This window comes from Equus przewalskii, chromosome 6, assembly GCF_037783145.1.
Source record: "Equus przewalskii isolate Varuska chromosome 6, EquPr2, whole genome shotgun sequence".
Lineage (NCBI taxonomy): Eukaryota > Metazoa > Chordata > Mammalia > Perissodactyla > Equidae > Equus > Equus przewalskii.
The window spans coordinates 27,445,695-27,467,817 of NC_091836.1; the positions used below are offsets into that span (position 1 = coordinate 27,445,695).

General features: G+C 40.0%; 1 protein-coding gene across 5 annotated transcripts in view; it reads left to right on the forward strand.

Moving 5' to 3' along the window:
- The window catches only part of CBL (Cbl proto-oncogene), an 82,564-nt gene extending 60,772 nt beyond the window's left edge, over window positions 1-21,792 (forward strand). For all 5 annotated transcript variants that reach the window (XM_070623294.1, XM_070623292.1, XM_070623293.1 and 2 more), the window contains 5 exons: window positions 1,986-2,080; window positions 10,931-11,071; window positions 11,447-11,547; window positions 12,258-12,440; window positions 13,452-21,792. In XM_070623294.1, the coding sequence (XP_070479395.1) occupies window positions 1,986-2,080; window positions 10,931-11,071; window positions 11,447-11,547; window positions 12,258-12,440; window positions 13,452-13,741 (810 nt within the window). In that variant the 3' untranslated portion in view covers window positions 13,742-21,792. The remainder of the gene's footprint in view (window positions 1-1,985; window positions 2,081-10,930; window positions 11,072-11,446; window positions 11,548-12,257; window positions 12,441-13,451) is intronic.
- Window positions 21,793-22,123: the final 331 nt, after the last annotated feature.

Here is a 22,123-nt window from a genome sequence, read left to right on the forward strand (position 1 = left end):
ATATTCTTTCCAAAGTGGATACAGTTTTAAGGTGGATCAGAGCTACAATGACAGAAATGCTTAAGGTCTATTGTATAACAAGAAGTAGTTTGAGTAGAGCAGAAATGTTGCATGTCAGAGTAGGAAAAAGGGCTAGAAAGAAGCATTAGTACTAAGATTACAGGGCCTTGAATATCCCCTCCCAAAAGAATTTGAATTTATTTGGTAGGAAATCAGGAGCATTTGAAGGCTTTAAATTAGTAGAATGACGTGACCAGAATGATGGTTTAGAGAGATGAATCTTGGGGGCTGGCCCCGTGGCCAAGTGGTTAAGTTTGCACGCTCCGCTACGGCGGCCCAGGGTTTCACCGGTTTGAATCCTGGGTGCGGACATGGTACTGCTCATCAGGCCACGCTGAAGCAGCATCCCACATGCCACAACTAGAAGGACTCAAAACTAAAAATACAAAATTATGTACCGGGGGCTTTGGGAGAAAAAGGAAGAATAAAAAAAAATCTTTAAAAAAAAAAGAAGAGAGAAATCTTGGACTGGCCTGGTGGCACAGCGGTTAAGTTCACACCTTCTGCTTCAGCAGTCCAGGCTTCCCAGTTTGGATCCTGGGTGTGGAGCTACGCATTGCTTGTCAAGCCATGCTGTGGTAGGTGTCCCACATATAAAGTAGAGGAAAATGGGCACGAATGTTAGCTCAGGGCCAGTCTTCCTCAGCAAAAAGAGAAGGATTGGCAGCAGGTGTTAGCTCAGGGCTTATCTTCCTCAAAACAATAAAAATTAAAAATAAAGAGATGAATCTAGTAGTAGTATGCAGAATGAATTGATGAGAGAGTAGATTGGAAAAGGACAGATTAGTGGTCCATGAGGTAAAGGGTCCAGAACTTGGGGTGGGTGAGGTACATTCTTTCTTTTATTAGTTTACTTATGCACTCAACAAAAAATCTTGCCTCACAAAGTTTACATTCTAGTGGAGGAAAGACAGGAAATTAATTAATTAATAAAACATATAGGATGTCGGACACTGATGAGTGCTGTGGAGGAAAATAGCATAAAAAAGGGATGTAGAGACAGCTGGAATTGAGGTAGGGGGTAACTGAAGGGATGAGGTACAATTTTGAGCAAAACCTGGAGCAACAGGGAGAGTGAGCTCTGCTGATTCTAGGGGAAGACCATTCCAGGATGAAGGGAAAACAAGCGAATTTGGGAGAGTCTATTTGAGGAATAGCAAAGGAGTTTAGTATAGCTGGTGCTAGGTAAGCAAAAGGGAGAATCATTGTCTGTGAGAAGAAGGGGCAGCCAGATTGGGTGGAGCCTTTAGAGAGCATGAAACAAAGACCCAGTAAGGCTTGAAAGCAATCACTGAGCGGGAAAAAGGATGAGAAATCACACACGCACGCACGCACGCCTGAGGTTTTGAACCTGGCTAACTAGGGACATGTTGAATTTGAGATAAGCCATTGAAGGGAGAATTGGCCAGTAGGTAGTTGGAAATCAAAGAAAAAGGTGGAACTGAAAGGGTAAGGTTGAGGAATGCTGTGCCCTTAAATGAACTCCCTATTCCTTGATTGCATGGGAAACGAGAGGGTAACTTAGATTTCAGTGGCATCTATGTGATGGGCAGTTTAAGTAGTGAGAGTGGATTAGGTTTGACTTTCTGGTGACATCAATGTAGAAAGATGTATAGAATTTGAAAGCTAGAAAAGGTATTTGTGTAGACAGCCAATTTCCTCAAATCTTTCTAGAATTAAAACTAACAAACAAACCTCATTTCCTTGGCTCTTTTTAGATCTGTCTGCGTAATCCTTACATTTGAGCTTTCTTCAGAGCTTGAAAAGCAACTATGCTTTTGTTAGATGTAACAACCCCTAAGGATGACATTGAGAGTGAGGTCTCTGTCTATATTATCGTTCTTGTAATTTTGAATAGGTTAAATAAGTAAGAGGAGATACTTAATTGTGTTAAGAAGGTACTTTTTCAAGACTTTTCTTTCCAGAATATGAATAGCAGCCCATTAGCCGGTCCAGAATGTGAGCACCCCAAAATCAAACCTTCAGCATCGGCCAATGCCATTTATTCTCTGGCTGCCAGGTGAGTTTACTAAAAGTTGTATTTCATACCGTGCAGTTGGTACTTTAAGACAGCTTACTTATAGAAAATTTAGAAAACCCACAGGTTGGGGCCTGCCCCATGGCCGAGTGGTTAAGTTCATGAGCTCTGCTGCGGCCCTCAGGGTTTTGCTGGTTCAAATCCAGGGCACGAACATGGCACCGCTCATCAAGCCATGCTAAGTCGGCATCCCACATGCCACAGCTAGAAAGACCCACAACTAAGAATATACGACTATGTACCCGGGGGCCTTTGGGGAGAAAAAGGGAAAAAAAATAAATAATAAATAAATTAAATAATTAAATAAAACCCACAGGAGAACAAAGAAGAAAATAAAAATTGGTCTGTATTTGCTTCATGTAAAAATTTTCATATTTTATCTTTTGGACGATTTCTTTCCATTCTTTGTGTACATGTACATAGATCAGTCTTGGTGGGGTCGTCAATTTTATTAATCTTCTCAAAGAAGCAGTTTTGGTTTTGTTGATTTTTTAAGAAAATTCTTAATTCTTATAATTTTTAAATTTTAATTCTTAGGTATCTGCTTTTTTTGTAGTGGAATACACATAACATGAAATTTACCATCTTACCCATTTGTAAATGTACAGTTCAGTGGTATTAAATACATTCACATTGTGCTGCCATCACCACCATCCATCCCCATAACACTTTTCATCTCGTAAAACTGTAACTCTATCCCTATTAAACAATAACTCCCCTTCTCCCCTCCCTCCAGTCCCTGACAACCACCATTACACGATCTGTCTTTGTGATTTTGACTCCTCTAAAGACTTCATATAAGCACAATCATACGGTATTTGTCTTTTTGTGACTGGCTTATTTCACTTAGCATAGTGTCCTCAAGGTTGATCCATGTTGTAGCATATTGCAGAACTTCCTTCCTTTTTAAGGCTGAAAAACACTCTATCATCTGTGTATACCACATTTTGCTCATCCATTTATCAGTTGATGAACACTTGGGTTGCTTCCACATTTTAGCTATTGTGAATGAGGCTGCTATGAATGTGGCTGATCAAATATCTCTTTGAGACCCTACTTTTAATTCTTTTGGGTATATACCCAGAAGTAGAATTGTTGGATTGTATGGGAATTCTATTTTTAATTTTTTGAGGCCCCACCATACTGTTTGCCACAACAGTTACACCGTTTTACATTCCCCACCAACAGTGCATAAGGGTTCCAATTTCTCCAAATCCTCGCTAACCCTCGTTATTTTCTGTTTTTTTGTTTTTTTTAATAGTAGCTGTCTACCCTAATGGGTGTGAGATGTATTTCAGTGTAGTTTTGAGTTGCATTTCTCTGATGATTAGTGATGTTGAGCATTTTTTCATGTGCTTGTTGGCCATTGATTTATCTTCTTTGGAGAAATGTCTTTTTAAAAGGTCTTTGCTCATTTTTTAATCAGTTTTGTGTTTTTGTTGTTGTTGAGTTCCAAAAGTTCTCTGTATATTGTGGATTTTAATCCTTTATCTGGTTATATGATTTGCAAATACTTTCCCCCATTCTGTGGGTTTCCCTTTTACTTTGGATAGTGTCTTTTGATGCACAATATTTTAAAATTTTCATGAAGTCCAATTTGTCTGTTTGTTCTTTTGTTACCTGTGCTTTGGTGTCATATCCAAGGAAATTGTTGCCAAATCCAATGTCATGAATCTTTTGTTGTATGCTTTCTTCTAAGAGTTTTATTTTATAATTTAGTTTTAGATCTTATGTTTAGGTCCTTCATCCATTTTGAGTTAATTTTTTTATATGGTGTTAGGTAAGGATCCAACTTCATTCTTTTGCGTGTGAATATCCATTTTTCCCAGTACCATTTGTGGAAACAACTGTCCTTTCCCCATTGATTGGTCTTGGCACCCTTGACATTAACTATTTCACCATATACGAGGGTTTATATTTCTGCAAAAAACGTCGTTGGGATTTTGATAGGGTTGCATTTAATCTGTAAACCGCTTTGGATAGTATTGACATTTTAATAATATTAAGTCTTCCGATCATGAACATAGGATGTGATTCCATTTATTTAAATCTTCTTTAATTTCTTTCAGCAGTGTTTTGTAGTTTTATTGTACAAGTCTTTCACCTCTTTGGTTAAGTTAAAGAGTATTTTATTCTTTTTGATGCTATTGCAAATTGAATTGTTTCTGAAATTTCCTTTCTAGATTGTTCGTTGTTTAGAAATACAAGTGATTTTTGTGTGTTGGCTTTGTATCTTGCTACTTTGCTGAAGTAATTTATTCCAGCAGCTTTTTTGTGGAGTATTTAGGATTTTGTACATAGAAGATCGTATTATCTGCAAACAGGGAGATAATTTTACTTCTTTCTTTCCAATTTGGATGCCTTTTATTTCTTTTTCTTGCCTAATTGATCTGGCTGGAACTTCCAGTACTGTGTTGAATAGAAATGGTGGAAGTGGGCATCCTTGCCTTGTTCCTGATCTTACAGAAAACGCTTTCAGTCTTTCACCATTGAGTATGATACTTGCTGGGGGGTTTTCATATATGGCTTTGTTATGTTGTGATGGTTTCCTTCTATTTCTATTTTGTTGAGTGTTTTTATCATGAAAGGGTGTTGAATTTTGTCAAATGCTGCTTCTGCATCAGTTGAGATGATAGTGTGGGTTTTTTCCTTCATTTTGTTGATGTGGTGTATTGATCGATTTTTGTATGTTGAACCATCATTGCATTTCAGGTATGAATCCCACTTGGCTATTGTGTTAATCCTTTTAATAGGCTACTGAATTTTTTTTTTTGCTTGTATTTTGTTTATAGACTTTTAGCATCAATGTTCACAAGGGATATTCTTCTGTAGTTTTCTTGTAATGTCTTTGTCTGGCTTTGTATCGTGGTTGTGTTAGTCTCATAAAATGAGTTAGGAAAATCCTGAAAGTCCTTTTCAATTTTTTGGAAAAGTTTGAGAAGGATGGGTATTAATTCTTCATTAAATGTTTGGTAGAATTCACCAGTGAAGCTGTCAAGTGTAGGACTTTTCTTTGTTGGGAGATTTTTTGACTTCTGATTCAATCTCCTTGCTAGTTACAGGTTTATTCATTTTTTTGTGATTTAGTATTGGTGAGTTTTGTGTTTCTAGGAATTTGTCCATTTCATCTAGGTTATCTAATTTTTTGGCATACAATTGTTCATAGTACTCTTATAATCCTTTTTATTTCTGTAGAATTGCTAGTAATGTCCCCACTTACATTTCTGATTTTAGTAATTTGATTCCTCTCTTTTTTCTTAGTCCATGTAGATAAAATTTGTCAGTTTTGTTGATCTTTTCAAAGAACCAACTTTTGATTTCACTGATTTTCTCTATTTTTTTCCTATACTCTATTTCATTTATCTCTGTTCTAATCTTTATTATTTCCTTCCTTTTGCTAGCTTTGAGTTTAGTTGGTTCTTTTTCTAGTTGTTTAAGTTGTAAAGTTGGGTTGTTGATTTCAGATTCTTGTTTTCTAATATAAGCATTAACCATAATTTTCCCCCTTAACACTGCTTTTGCTGCATCCTGTAAGTTTTGGTATGTTGTGTTTTTGTTTTCATTCACCTCTAAATATTTTCTAATTTTCTTTTTAATTTCTTCTTTAATCACTTGGTTGTTTAAAGTGTATTGTTTAATGTCCACAATTTTGTGAATTTTCAGTTTTACTTTTGTTACTGATTTCTGACTTCATTTCATTGTGGTCAGAGAAGATACTTTGTATGGTAACTGTCTTTTTAAATCTATTGAGACTTAAATTGTGGCCTAACATAGCGTCTACTGGAAATGTGCCTTGTGCACTTGAGAAGAATGATCCAAGCTTAGGTTGTCGGCATAGTCAGTTTCTGGTGAGGAATCTCTTACTGGCTTGCAGGCTTGCATGGCCTTCTCCCTGTGTCCTCACATGGCCCTTCTTTGATATGTGCACACACACAGAGAAGAACGGCAGCAAGCTCTCTGGTATCTCTTCTTATAAGGACACCAATCCTGTTGGATCAGGATCCCATCCTTATGAGCTCATCCAACCTTAATTACTTCCTCAGAGGCCCCATCTCCAAATATAGCCACACTGGGTATTAGGGCTTCAGCATGAGAATTTTGGGAGGACAGAAACATTTGGTCCATACCAGATGCTTTTGCTCCATTCCACAAATTTTGATATGTCGTATATTCATTGTTGTTCACTTCGAAATACATGCTTTTCCCATTTGTGATTTCTTCTTTGATTCATCAGTTATTTATGTGTTGCCTGATTTTCAAACATTGGAAGATTATCTAGTTGTCTTTCTGTTACTGCTTTCTAACTTCATTCCAGTGTGGTCAGAAACCATACTCTGTGATTTCAACTTCTGACATTTGTTGAGACCTTCTTTATTGAGTAGTTTATGGTAAATTCCAGTAATATGTACCACCTTCATTTGATATGAATGTGTATTCTGCATTGTTGGTATAACAGTCTATATATGTCAGTGAGGTCAAGTTTGGTAATTGTTTTCAAATCTTCTATCTCCCTGCTCATATTTTTTTATCTACCTGTTCTGTTAGATACTAAGAGGAGTATTTTAAGTCTTCCCTTATGATTGTGGATCTCTCTTTTTTCCTTTTAGTTCTGTTCATTTGTGTTGTATATGTATTTAGCCTATGTAATTAGAATACATAGAAATTTAGAATTATTACTACTAAATGAGAATTGTTTTTATTATTCCATTCACTCTCTACTTCAACTTGCTTCCCTTAAGTATGCTTTGTCTTATATTAAAATGCCTATATCAGCTCTCTTTTAGTTAGTGTTTGCATGAACTTTTTCCATCCTTTTACTTTCAACTTTTCTGTGTTCTTATATTTAAGGTATGTTTCTATGATGTGCACCTCAAAAAAAAGGTATGTTTTTTCGTAGATAGTACATACATGTTACTTTTTATCTTAAATCCAGTCTAGCATTCTTTATCTTACAGTAATTGGAATATTTGTTCCTGTTCTTTTCCCCATCTTTTCATTATTCATTTTTTTATATTTTCTTGCTTGCTTTCTTATGGATTAAAGTATTTTTTATTATACAATTTCACCCCTTCTGTTATTCTTTCAGTAGTTATCCTAGGGATTTCAACATTCACCCTTCACTTAGTAGAGTTTGCCTTGAATCAGTGTCTCTTAACACTTCCTGGACATTTAAATTTCCCACATATTTACTCTCTCAATATTGCTTCCTGCTTTGCTGTGCTTCCATCTGGAGTCTTTTTCCTTCTGCCCAAAGAACTTCCTTTAGAGAGACTCTGTGTGCATGTGTGCGTGTGTGTGTGTGTGTCTTGGTGTATCTTTTATCAGTGGAGTCTCCCAAATTTTATTTCGCTGGAAATATCTTTTATTTCGCTTGCATTTTTTTTTTTAGCTACTGTTACTGAGTATAGTATTCTGAACTGGAACTATTTTAACACTTTAAAAATACCATTCCACTTCCTTCTGGCTTCCATTGTTTCTGGTGAAAAATTAGCTCTGAGGTTTAATGTTGCTTCTTTAAAGGTAATGTTTCTTTTATGACTACTTATAAGACCTCTTTGTCTTTGGATCCCATCAGTTTTACTATAATGCTCCTATGTAGTTTTCTTTATATTTATCCTTCTTAAGGTTTGTAGTTTATTGATTCTGTAGTTTGATGTTTTTAATCAGTTTTAGAAAATTCTTGGCCACTATTTCTTAATATAGACTGAATAGTGTAGTCTTTCTTTCTGTCCTTCTGTGACTCCGCTTATGTGAATGTTCGACCTTTTCACCATGTCTCCTAATAGCCCTTATGCTCATTTCTGTGTTTTCCATTCTTTCTCCTGTCTTTACTTTAATCTGAATAGTTTCTGCTGTATTTCAGTTCTCTAATCGTTTCTTTTGTGGCTTCTAATCTGCCCTAAATCCATCTGTTGGATTTGTATTTTCAGATACTATGTTTTTAGGTTCTAGAATTTCTATGTCCTTTAAAAAAATTTATTGGTTATAGTTTTCTAATAAATTTCCCCATCTTCCTTTTTTTTTTATTGGATATATAAATTATAATTATTTTAAAGGCCATATCTGTTAACTCTAACTTTGTCTCTCCAGCTTGGCAAGACAACCAAAGTCTGTTCAACTCCTCAATTGATGCTTTCTTCTTGGTTTCCCAGGATCTAGCCGCATGCAGACACAATTTAGGGATTAGCAGTAGCTCTAGGGAAAATTATAGGCAGAATTTCAAACCTACTTTTCTGCTGTTCCCTTCTCTAGACTTTTGGTTCCTCACGTCTTGGCCATCATGGTACCCCCAAAATTTTAGTTCTTCTCTCCCCAGCCTGTTGAAACTACCTTTAAACCCCAAGTTCAGAGCCCCTAATATGGGACTTAATTGTATTCTCTCTGGAGTCTTGGCCTCTCAAGTCTTCGCTGCCTGGTCGTTCTCCAATATTTTCTTTCTTTTCTATTTTATCCTGCTTTTATAGCTAGCTGTTCTAGGCAGATGGTTAGATGGTGCTTGCTACTTGTCTGTGGCTGTAGACATGTAAAATGTGTATATGTTTTAGATCAAGTTATGGTTTTATATTCTCCCTTTTTTTAAACTTAGCATTATATCTTGGGCATTTCTCTGTATCATTTAGAAAGTTCTTCAAAATCTTTGCTTTTAATGATTGCATATTATTATATAATGCAGCTATATCTCACATCCCCTTATTGTTGGATATTTATTTGGTTAAGAACTTTTATTGTAATAAATTTGCTTCAGTGAACATCTTTGTACATAATCAGAGATACAGCCAAAGTAGAATTACCACAACAAAAGAATGTGAATGTTTTAAAGTATGTATTGCCAAAATGCTTAATGAGAAGGAATTGCAATTTTTATATTTTTATTAACATCATCAACAAAAAGAATTATAATTGAAATTTTTGATGGCCCTTTAATGACTGTTTCTCTTTATGAAAGTAATGTGTTAATTAAAGAATATTTAGAAAATACAGATAAGTGACCCTGAAGAAATAAAAGTTATCCATAATCTTAACTACCTAAGACAGTAGTTAGCAATTTGATCTATGTTCATTTGCCATTCTTGTGTGAATGAAATCATATTGTACAGGGAATCTTACTGTACTGACTGAATTCTACTGACTTAAGTAGAACCTCAGTATGTAAAATAGATAAGAACAAACCTGTGGTAGAAGCAGAAGTGGGCCTCCGAAGCTCCTGCTTGGAACCTCTGAGATACTCAGGGACACAGTTGACCAGATATATTGCTGTATGTGTGATTCAAAATTTATTTACTCAGTACACTATTATTTGGCAGTTAGGTTGTTACCTATTTTTTCAGTATTATAAATAATGCTGTAATGAGTATTCTTGATTATTTCCTTATAAATAATACTATAATGAATATACTTGATTATTTCCTTAAGGAAAATTCTTAGAAATGGAATTCTGAGTCCAAGGGTATGCAAGTTTGGTTAAATACTTTTGCTGAATTATACCCCAGAGAAGTTCTACCAGTTTCTTATTTCTAAAACTATATAAGAAAGTACCCATTTCCCTTCATCTTCACCAATACTTGGTATTTTTTCTTCATCTTTATGGATTATTCCTCCCCCCTCCCCCCACCCAACATTTTATTATGAAGTTTCAAACATATGGTAAAGGTGAAAGATTTTTACAGTGAATATCCATCTACTTACCACCTGGATTCCACTGTTAGCATTTTATTATGCTTGTTTTATCACACATTTGTCTGTCTATCTATACTTCTACCCATCCATCAATCTTACTTTTTTGACACATTTCAAAGCAAATGGTAGATACCAGTACACTTCCACATCAGAACTTCAGCATGCAATGCACAAATAATAAAAGTGATTTGTAGACGTAAGAAAAAGTCTCAAGTGAGATTATAGGGGGCTGTCATTCTCTGTTAGGTTTCTGTAGCATTTAAGTGTTTTATAATAAGGAGCTATTGCTTTTATAGTTAGGGAAAATAAACATTAAGTAAACAGACAAATCAAATAGGTGCTCCTTACAGAGTATTAGAATGTGCAAAGAAGTATAAAAAGGAGAACACTCATTAACATTCTCAGAAGCAACTTTGTGTGTGTGTGCATGTATGTACATGTGTGTTTCTTATATAATTCATGGTTTTTCTGTTTTTGTCTTTGTCTAGTTTCAGGGGTCAGGGTGGCAGGAGAAGTTTTGTTTCAGAAGCTTCTGGGTGAGAGTTATATATGGCAAGATCTCTGATGCAGATGTCAGAAGATCTGAGGTCTAGTCCCAGAGTTGATGCACTACCAGGGCACTTTATCTATTTTTATTTCAGATTTTTCTTGTAAAAAAGGAGGAGGAGGAAAATGTTTATATGATGAGATAACACGTGAGAAGACTTTTGACAAGCTGTATATTCTTTGAAACCATAGGTAGATTTTAGAATTGGGATTTGGTATACATTCCTAGCATATTGTCAGAAAGCCACTTGCTGTTTCTTGTTTCATGTCTAGTGAAAGAAAGACTGGCATACTACCTCTTGGCCTGGGACTGTAAATTGTCTGGGGACTGAGATAACTAGGATCAGGTACTATCCCAGTGTAACACACCTCAAACAAAATAGCAGCACCTTTGGTCAACTGAAAGTGAAATCTTAAATTAGTGAATTTTTTAATAATTAACTATCATCGCTAGGAGAACTAAGTTTCCTAGGTGGCATCTATTTTGCTATGTCAAATTTGAGTTGTGGTCTGTTTTGAAACCACTTATTTCCTAGTTGAAAGTTTTCCAGCTTGTTAATTCTTTTTGTTTTCATTTTCATTTTCTGTTTTTTATTCTTCATCTTCCAGACCTCTTCCTGTGCCAAAGCTGCCATCTGGGGAGCAGTGTGAAAGTGAGGAGGACACAGAGTATATGACTCCCTCCTCTAGGCCTGTAGGGCTTCCAAAGCCAGAGGTGAAATGGCCTTTGGAGACAGCCCAGAGTTCACGGTAGGTTCACAGCAATCCTGTTTGGAATTCTATTGACACCACTCACCTGCTTGACTTGCTACCTGCACGTAGCGTTATCCAGGCATAATTAAAGCAGAAGGATGTATCTAAGCCCTGGTGTTGAAGCCTCTTGCAGCTGGAAGCCAAGTCCATTTATGTTTCCTTAACATCACAGTAATTTCAGAAACACTCATGTCTGTTACTTGTCCCAAGAGTCAATCTTATGACATTTATTAGTGATACTGGCAAAAGGAGAATGTATTATCTTGATAGACTCAGGGTCTAGAGTAGTTGTGACTAGATAAATCATAATAAGTTTGCAGATAACAGAGTTCTATTTCTGAAGCTCATTATGCCCCTTTCCTTCCGGTTCAGAGCGTGTGACTGTGACCAGCAGGTTGATAGCTGTACATATGAAGCAATGTATAATATTCAGTCCCAGGTGGCACCCTCTGTCACAGAGAGCAGCACCTTTGGTGAGTAGCCATTCTGCTACTTTAAAAATCATTGATGTGCCATAGGAATGGGCCTGTAATATTTGGGTAGTGAGACAGCTTGATCTAAGTGGAAAATTCTTTTAAACAATTTTCTTTGCAAAATATCTTTGATCTGTGAGCAGTAAAACTCCCTCCTCTTTTTTATTTCCTGTTCATACAGCTAGCTCCTTTTGTGCTTTTTCATCCTTCCAGGGCTTGGAGACATTTGTATAATATGACCTGGACCTGCAGTGCTTGCAGCTCCTTGTTATTCCCATTGCTTTTTAGCGTTGACGAAATTCTTTTGTGTGTAGGGTGGTGAATATTCACTTCCCATGTTAACTAGCTTACCAAATTGAAAGTTCAAGAAGGCAGCGCACCCAGGGCCCTTTGGCTGACCTTCTAAGGTGAAATGCAGATAGAAATATTGAATGAATGCTATAAAATGGCACTTGAGTCTTTGGCATCAGTGGCTGTTCACCTTGACAAGGGTAGCTTTTGACATGTTCAGAAAAGTAGAGCAGGATTGGTGCAGATTTTATTTTCCGTTTCTTTCGTCTCTACCCACAGGGCCTCACGTGGTGTTTGGCTCATGATACATAGTCGGTAACTGATTCTATACATGCATGAATGAATGGATGCCCCTATATTGAAATGTGTTAGATGATGAAGTATGTTAGAAGAAGGTGACTGCACAAACTTTTCTCTAGGTGAGGGGAATTTGGCTGCAGCCCATGCCAACACTGGCCCTGAGGAATCGGAAAATGAGGACGATGGGTACGATGTCCCGAAGCCACCTGTACCGGCAGTGCTGGCCCGCCGAACTCTCTCCGATATCTCTAATGCCAGCTCCTCCTTCAGCTGGTTGTCTCTAGAATGTGATCCCACAACAAGTGAGTCCCCAGGCTACCTTGGGTTTGTACTAAATTGCTGTATGGCTCCTAGTTTATCCTGAAACAGAAGTGACTGCCCGAGTGACGACAAGTCAGGAGGTAGAAGTAGTGGACTGGAACTTCTGTATAAACAGGTGGAAAGTAGTCCTAGTTCTCGAATTAGGAAGTTAAACTATAGCCAGACTCTTCAGGATTTTGCCAGACTTGGAAATGATGTTGTTCCTTAAACCATGGCTCCTCCTGTGCTGGTGGTAGATAGGATATCTGGTTCTTCTGAGTGTGCCTTGTGACAGTGGCAGTTAAGCTTGATGGTTCAGACCACACATTCCTAACTTCTAGGCCCCATCCCATTGGAAAGGAGGTGTGATGACTCTGGAAAGCACTCTGAATGGGCCTGGGGCCAGCACACATTTGGGCCTTGACTGTCAAGGGCTGCTCTTCTTGCATTTGTGGCCGCCTGAGGAGGCAGCAACCCCAGTCACTGTCACTTTGGAAATTGAAGACAGCCTTCAGGACAGCTGGTGAAAAAGATAGACAGCATCCAGTTGCCCAAACAGGCGGTGGTCCCCACCCACCAGCTTTGTTTAAAGCTTCTCCACTGCAGCTCAGGCTTATTTCTGTTCCCTTATTTGTAAAAGGAGGAGTTTAGTGTCTTCTCTGGTCCCTCAGAAATTTTAAAAAGATAATCCAGGCAATAATGTGTGTGAAAAATTGTTGCGAAGCATAAAGCATGATGCAGATGCAGATGTTCTGTGCTTATGGCAGCAGTGGTTATTGTTGGTAGAACAGGTGCACGGTATATTTAGAAGGGCTCTTCTGCTGTGAGGAGGAGGGCGCTGTCTGCTAAAACCCTTGAACCCGTGAAACCAGCCTTGTAGCTGAAGAGCACACGTACCCAGATGGCAATAGGGCAGTGATATCTTGATATTACCACACTGTTGTTGTTATTACTGCCATTAAATGAAAATTTTCCCCCAGATTTGCAGGTATTTTCTTTCCTATTTCTTCTAGACTTCACTGAGGGTTCCCAAGTTCCGGAAAGGCCTCCCAAACCATTCCCTCGGAGAATCAACTCTGAACGAAAAGCTACGGGTAGCTGTCAGCAAGGGGGTGCTGCTGCTGCTTCTGCTGCCGCCGCCTCGCCACAGCTCTCCAGTGAGATCGAGAACCTCATGAGTCAGGGATACTCCTACCAGGACATTCAGAAAGCTTTGGTCATTGCCCACAACAACATTGAAATGGCCAAGAATATCCTCCGGGAGTTCGTTTCTATTTCTTCTCCTGCCCATGTAGCCACCTAGCAGATCACCTGCCTGCTGCAGCTTTAGAGGACCCATGAGCTGGGAGCTCTTACTTGAGTAGCACCTAAAGGGGCAGAGGTTCCTTTGGAGACTTCACAATGAAGTCTTACCCTGTCTGTAGGATATCACATCTGTGGTTCCAAGATTTCAACGCAGTGGAATGAAAATTGGAGCAGCTAGTGTGTTTTATTATTTTATTTGTTTTGAGAGTGCGTTTGAAGGTGTCCTTCAGTCCCTGCTTAGAGAGAGTGGATTTTTATTAAATGGTAGTCTACCTGGGGAACAGTCCAGAAAGCAGTAGAAGTATTGTGCTGTAAATCCTAATTGAGGACTTAAGACTTTCCTGGGTTAAGAATGTGGTCATGTGTGTGTGTGTCTGTCTGTCTGTGGTTGTGTGTATGTCTTGTGATTATAAGATTAACCTGCTGTCTGTGTTAATCCCAGGTAGGGAATTAGCACAAGAGGTTTAGGAAGGAATCTTTTAAAGATTTCCATCTACTGTGGTATTATACCCAACCCCACACTCCCCTTTGGCTTGGATTATCATGTGCATAGCTAAAGTCTCGTATTTTTAGAACACTGTCCCTCTGTCCTTTCCCCTGTCTCCTCCTTCTTCCTTCTCCTTGGTGTCTGTCATTGGCAGTGGGCTTGCTATGACCAGCCTTACTGAACTCTAGTGGCTTATAGGATGTTCTTTAATAGTGTGCTGGTGTTGGTTTGTTTGGTAGATAGGTGGGGGAAAAAAGTACTGTTGCTGTGTCAGTATAGTCCCGTTTGATCCTAGCAGCTAACACTGGTCACTCCAAAGCACTGTTTCTATAGGAACATTGAATCTGTGCAAATAAGATGTTTTAATTATCCTAATTACTTAATGACTGATCTGAGATAGAGGCCTTCAAATACATTCCATGCCCTCCCTGTGGGAGTCAGTTGCCTTGGTGCCAGGTATGTGTTCTAATGTAGTCATGAGTTTTTCTATTTAATGGGAAGGGAAGAATATTTGTTTCCAGCATGGCTTTCTGGCCCAAATACCATGAAGCTTTGAGGAAGCTTCATTCACATGCTCTTTAGCTTGTTAAACATAAAATGTACAAAATAGAGAATAAGGATTTAAGTATTCAGTTTTTCTTCCCAGTGAATTAATTCCAGCTTATATTGGTGTCTCCCTTTGAACATGAGCCAGGTTATATTTTAAAAAATGATTTTTTTCTTTGCCCTTTAAGGAATGAGGCTACCACCCATGGTAGCACAGCATTTTGCTGATAATTAGCACCAATCCACATGGTGCCACTGATGACTGGGTTTTCTCTTGTGCCTATGGCTTTGGGAATGTAGCATCTCCTTCCCCTTTCCTCTTCACCTGAGGTCCTGCATACTCTTTACTGACTGTGTTCTCCACAGTAATGAGACATCAGTTAGTGTCATAAATGACTTTACAATAGTCAGAGACAATATGTGAAGAGCCCAGCAGTTTGTGTAATTGCGGTTTCATAAAGAAGATTCAGAGTCCAGCGTGGAGTGCCGTTAGCCAGTTCCTGTAGATACTGCTAAACGACCCCTCGAGTTCAGTTAGTTCTCTGTCTCAAGGCTTGCTGACATCCCTAGCAGGGTGTAGCCTTCCTCCTTGTCAGAAACAAGCCTGCTCTTTGATCAATCTACTCTCCTCCAAATCTAAACCATGCTTCTGTCTTTAGATCCAGACAGAAATGACTCTCCTCAGATCTGTTTTCTTTCCCCTCTTGTCATCTCTGGAACTGAAACTTTTTCTAACTCTTCTCTTGGCTTTCAGCTACTCATAGATCTTTTAGTTTCATCTCTTGCCTCAGAGCCATTTACGTTCCCAGAGGAGACAGTCCAGAACTTCTTGTTGATTTGCCATGGTTACCCAGCGTCTCCTCTCCATGGCAGAAAACAACACAGCCCACCGTCAGGTGCGGGAGGTCCTGAATTGGGGTGGAAGGGCAGGGAAAGTGGCAGTGAGTAGGAAGCAGTAACCCAGCCTCTCCTTTTGTTTGTGGTAACATTTACTTTGCATTTTGTTTAGCTGTTGAAGGCCTAGACAGAGAAATAGAAAAAAATGGCAGCAGTTTCCGTGCCTGTCCACACTGGAGCTTGTCCCTGTCCTCTGTATTTATTGCCTGTAGACTGAAGATCTGTCCAGAGAACAAAAGCACAGGTTCTGCATGTCTTCTCCTTTTCAGTGCATCCAAAGTCGTCGTCTTTGGAGATTATGCCCTTACTTATATAGGCTAAGGCCAAGTTCATTCTTCCTTTTCCTAAGTGAGCTCCTGTGTATCTCGGCGGGTCAGCCCTGAAACTGGGGCGCCAGATCCCTGTGTTGAACACGTGCACTGTTGATTGGCTTGGTTGCTAGCTTGGTTGGCAGTGTATCTGCAGGCTTTCCAGGTTTTAGACCTTTCTGGGAGGGGTTTCCCTTTGGCTGGGTGCTCTGAGGGCACACCTGGGTCCATGCCTGAGATTGTCAGGCGAGCCTCAGGAAAGTTTTCACATGGCTCTTGTTTTGAGGATATTTCCAAAACTTCAGTTTCTTAAAGTTCCTTTGACTGAGACACCAGTAACTTGTTCTTCATCCTCCATTTATGTGGCAATTTTTAGTTCTTTGGCTGTGCTCTGAATTTAACTAAAATTGCCCTTTCACAAAGTGGGCTTTGAGTTTTGCCATTTTGGGCAAACCCATCTCCTTTCCCCCTCCTAATTACAAATGGTTCCTCTTCTGTTAACAATCAGGTGGATAAGGTAAAAACCACTTTGGTATTTTCCTTTTCCTCAAATGCATTAGGCTGTTCTATTCAACCCAATCTTCTGCTTTTCCTGTATCTTTCCTGGGTTCTGTAGCTGCCTTGTTGCTGGGTGGCTGCTTTGCAATACTTGATCAGCTGCCCCTTGTCATACTCCTTCCATTAAAGTAGGGCATTCTCAACGTGGAAAGACCCTGTGGCTCTGTGATATACCTCCCTTTAGGTAAATAATAGATTGGGCAGCTTGTTGTCTCAGCATTTATCTGTTAATATTTATGTCAGCAGTGACCTGCACCTGTGGATGGCCGTTCTCTTCCCCAGCCCTACCCTGCATATTCTGCCATTCTTCTATTCTCTCTCTTCTGATACAGACAACACCCCGGCCCAGGATGTGGGCCAGTACTAATAGTATCATTTAGCTGTTTTGTGGATTTAAAAAGTTGTTTTGGAGATGGCGGGGGGGGGGGGGTCACTATTCTTTGTACTTAAAATATTTATTTCCTCTATAGAAAAGTAAAATATATTTTATGGTCCAAACAGCAAACTTACAAATGAATTTTTGTAAATTTATTTGCAAAATAGGGACCAGCTATATGTTCCCTTTGAGACACCATTAACAAGATCTAGACCTTTTTGTGGGTGATCAGCAGTGGTGTTAATGCGGGATATTCTCCTACCTCACATCATGACAGTCAGAGGGTTATAGACCTTCTTCCCAAACTGGTTATAAGTCCCCCTTCTTGCTGTTGGCCTTTCTTCCTCTGCAATGACCACTGCCCATGGGATAGCAGTATTCTGACCATTGGCCTGGCTGTGTTAACAGCTCGTTTGTTCATTCAGCAAATGTTTATGAGTGATTGCCATGTGCTAGAAGTGTCAGCTCTGTGTTCTTTGCCACCTTGTGGTGATTCACTGACGTTGGGGGATTGTACTTGGGCTGATAGCACTTGCATTTGGCCCTAAAATAGCCCTTTCCAGTAAGGTTGTGCAATTTTTGTTTATAGCTCTTTTATGTAGACATATATTTCCTTATAGAGCTGTTCCATGTAAAATCAGTTCAAGACTCTCTCAGTAACCCCTCTTGTCTTCCCATAGCTTTGATAATGTCTGTGAGGTTCCTTGGTATAAGTCTTATGGATACCCACCATTTTTATGTATTTCAGTGGAATCTCTTTGGTGGCTTGAGGGTTATATTGACTCAGAGTTTCATGATAGGGCAGTTAAATGTTTAAGCAAACATCTGCCCACAGTCCCTTTTCCAATCTAGTGCCTTCCTTGATCTTTTTACTGAGCTGCTTGTGTCCCTAATTCCCCTTGTTGGGAAGTTTCCTTCTAACCTTTCTAGGTCCTGTCACGATCTCCCATTCTATTTGCAACTTCATTTCTAATCGTTCGACAACCTTTGCAGCTAATCCTATGTCTTGTGAGAGCTGAAGGTGTGGGAGAGGGATGGGCACCTGTCTCTGGGTCCTAATCTTCAGCCAGTTGTTTGGTCTCTCAGGAGCCAGGCGGTAAAATAGATTTAACTCAGTTCTCAGAAATGTCAGGGAGCTTAGAGAGCTTAGCGACCCTAGAACTTAGTATCAAAATCAACACATCATTATTCTCTTAGACTTTCAGGCTTTGGAAGTTCAATTTAAAGTATTCTGACTCAGCAGAAAGCATTACTGTCACTACTCTGATCTCAATCTGTATTAGCAGTCTTTCTTTAGAAATGCATATAGCCATTTAATGCATGGAGGGTGCATAGTGGAAGAAGGTCAAGGTTGTATCTTTGACTGTCTTGTTTAGGAATCCTTCGGATGCAAGAAACACAAGTATTTAAGCTAAGAAGAAAGGAGGAAGTCATAAGAATGCAAAGTATTTCACAGAACCCAGTATAATAAGTACAGCTGATTCTTGCATGGAGCTGGAACTGTGAAACTTTGCACCTCGTCCTTTCTCCTGCTTGTCCGTCTGTTTATCGGCTTGCAAAGCCCCAAAATAGACACCCCAGTCCTCGAGTCCACACAACCGCCCAGCTCTAGAGACCACTGTTAACAGATTCCCGATGCCTCTTCGTTCATATTCTCAAGGAGTACGATCAGCCCAGCACATTGATGGCGTATCTACCCCTGACCGGTCAGGCTTGCCACACAGAGCAACAGAAGCCTGGTCCCTCGGGAGGGTTCTCAGAAGAGAGGAGATGGACAGAATAGACACCCTAAAAATACTTTAGTAATAAAACTGCTGTCGTGCTGCTTTTTTGAGAGTGGAAATGCAGGCATGGGACTGTGAGATGTGGAGGAAATTCTTAGGTTTAACTTAATTCAGGTTACTGTCTTTGTTTCCTGTTTTTCTTCCCTTTATGAGTCTTGGCATCCAAGATTTCTTTCCTCCCTCTTTAGGACCAGTTTCTCTTGTTCCGGAGCTAGTCTGTTCTTAGGTGACATTTCTTAGCCTTTATTCAATCTCAGGTTTTTAACCTTCTTTCATATTATTTAGAGAGCAGATCACAAATCCCACTGTAGCCACCCATGAACTTCTGAGCTCTCTTCAGGTTTTAGCGCTGAAAATACGTTCATTCTGTGGGCCCACGCATGGCCTGTGTCCCTCGAACCCTCTTCCTCACCCTTTCCTTTGGTCTTTCCTGTATGGAGGGAGCTCTGCAGTAATATTCTTAGGCAGGCCTCCTAGGTACCTCAGAAATGACTTTGTCGTAGCCAGTAAGAATATATAATAGTTGGGACAGTTGCCAGGATATAAATTAGATGTAGATTCCAGTTTAGAATAGAGTTTTTACTGAGAGCTCTTTAGACAGGATACTTTTGTCTTCCTTGTCCAATTGCTTTCTTTTGTATATTAAAGGCTTTATTGTTTTTTTTTTTAAACTGTGCTTCTGCTTGCCTGAATCTTTTGGTCTTATCTATCTCGTCCCAGAGCATGTGCCGTGTTATTAAGGCATTTCATAATTACTTGTAACTTTTTTAAACTGCTGGAGTCATTTGATATACACAGAAGTAACCTAATAACCCAAAGATATATATTGAGGCACGTGATGAAGGGTGGGTCATCAGACCTTGCCTTGGATACTCTATTCAAGGCTCCAGAATTAAGGAGCAGAGGGCAGCAGTGCCGTGTGCCTTCACAGTGTCCTAGGAGATCTGGGTTGGTTTCAAAGGGAAGTGTTTCTTGGTTCCAGAAAGTAGCACAAGAGTAAGAGACGGAGAACCAGGGATGGGGAGAGGGAGCCCTGCCAGGAGGCTCCTTCCCGGTCAGATGGAGAGCACTGTGCTGATAGGCCAGCTGTTGACTAACGGACTAACAGCTGTTTGGAAATCTCGCTGCCCCTTCCCTTGTATAGTGCTTGAGAAGAATGTGACTGACCACTCCCTCTGTTTGCACAGAGCGAAGGCTGAAAGCCAACCTCAGAGCTCCTACTGATTTGGCAGCCAATCAAATCAGCAGAGTTCTGATTGTCCAGCCCCATATTCTTGATTCAATCCCAAAAATGAATGTGAGTGGCACCCTCCACTTTACCTCTCACAAGTTCTCCTTCCACCTCTGAACCAGATTGGGAGGCCAGAGAGGAGTATTGCTCAAGACATGCTATGTGCAGCTCCTCAGGCCTTGCACTGCCTCCATGCTCAGGCCCTGAAGTGGATGTACTGTATGCCTGAGGCCGGCACTCTGACATGTGTCAATGTCCCCTGTGTGTCAGTTCCCTCCTCCTCCTTCCCTACCTCTGACCGTTATGGGTGAGGGTAGCCATGCTTATGGCTGTCTTGAAACTGAAGAGGCAGAGAACTACTTACGAGTCTGTAGAACACGTGTTTTCTCTTCCTTGGCTTCTTCCTTCTGCTGTGTGGGTGAGTAAGCCTGCGGGCACAGTGCCCATGAGACTGGATGCCTCCTGACCTACCCTTCTCAGCATTGTTTTAGTGTCTTGGCCTTGACCTCCTGCTGAAACACGTGGTAGGGGCATGGCAGCTATGAGGTACCTCCTACATTTGCTTTCTGGCTGTGGTGACTTGGGAATTTTTAACCTTATATATCTTTTTCCTTTATTCAAAACAAAACAATTTTTAGCACACTGAAAAAAAAAAAGCCAAACATTTTGTGCCTTTCTAAGGCAGCACTGTATCCCAGGCTGCATTTTAGGACTTAATATGGAAATACCAGAGTCTTAGCTCCTCTACCTTGAGTGTCATTAGTCCCTCTAGTCTCGGGGAGAGGAAGAAGGACGAGCTCTGTGGCTGGAGAGATGGCACGCAGGTGTGGCATGTCAGTGGTCCCTTCTCCCTGCTGTGATGCTCAGTTGCAAGAAATAAGCATTGTACCCTGGGATCATTGGGTTGGTTCCACAGTCTTAGTTATCAAGTTGAATGCTCTGTCTTCTGCAAGAAGACAGAATGTTCCTTGATTTCCAGGTATACTCTGGACCATTTCAAGCGTCCCAGCCTCCTGACCCTGTTCCTGACCCGACCACATGGAGAAGTGTCGGATGGGCTCTCCCGAGAGGGGAGGCTGGTTGGTTGTGTTTGTCTTGTCTTTTTGCTGGAGCCTGTGTGGGCCTAGACCTCCTGCCTCTCCCTTCACCCTGGGCTGTCATTGCCTTTGAAGACTTCAGACTTAAAGCATTAAGCAGCTGGTGCCCTCTGCAGGGTCTGATTTTCCCCTGGGAAAACTAGCAAGGACCATGTCCCAGAAGCCTGTCCTCAGTATTGTGGCCACTGTAGGTTTCGGCAGAAAAAAGAGAAAAAATGTTTCCTATGTAATGAGATTTTACTTCTCTCTTTCCTTTTCTGAGTTCTTCCCTGCCTTTAACTAATAAAGAATTGGGAGATAGAGACAATTCTTTTTAAAGTCCTCCTTATTTAGGATCTTGACATTCTTGGCCTGGGTGGGGCTGGAGAGAACTCTGTGCTGTCTCCAGAGTGAAGAGTCCCAATTTGTATATCAGTGTTAAAAATAAAACAAAACGAAAACTTAGATGAGATTTTTGTGGACTATTTTAAAAATGTGTCATTAATATAAAAAAAAATTTATATTAGCAGTATTTAATCATTCTCACCTGTAAAGAATAAGAAAAACAGAAGGTAAATATTCTTACAGAGAATAGCAGAGCTTTAAGATTCATTTTCATTTTAAGTCCATTTTGTTTTGCCAATGTATTAATGTTTAGAAGTCTGTTATACTAATGTTATTTATTAATTTTTTCATTTCCATACACAGTTAACTAAAAAGCTTTTTCAAGCACCCCTGTCTGTAAAAAAAAATATTTTTAAATAAAGTTTCTTTTGTTGTAGCAGACTTGAGTTCTTGCTCATTGGCTGGGGTGAGGGTGTGATAGGGCCTAGGCCCACTTATTCATCATAGTAAGTCTGTGCTTTTACCTCCAGGGCCAGTCTGAGTGACAGGGAAGCCTAGAAAAAGGGTGAGAGCTCCTTGCCAGCAGCCTGCCAGGCCTGCAAGCTGTCTCAGGCAGGGCGGCCTTGCTGCTGAGAAGCAGGGGGTTATCCTCTGCGGGAGAGCTTGAGCTGCTTGCTCAGAAGCAGAGGCAGCCCTTGGTCTCTGCTCCCAGCTGCAAAGGGTTTTATGTTCCTTTCGGTACAGTTCCAATTCTGGAGGTCCCAGGCTGCTG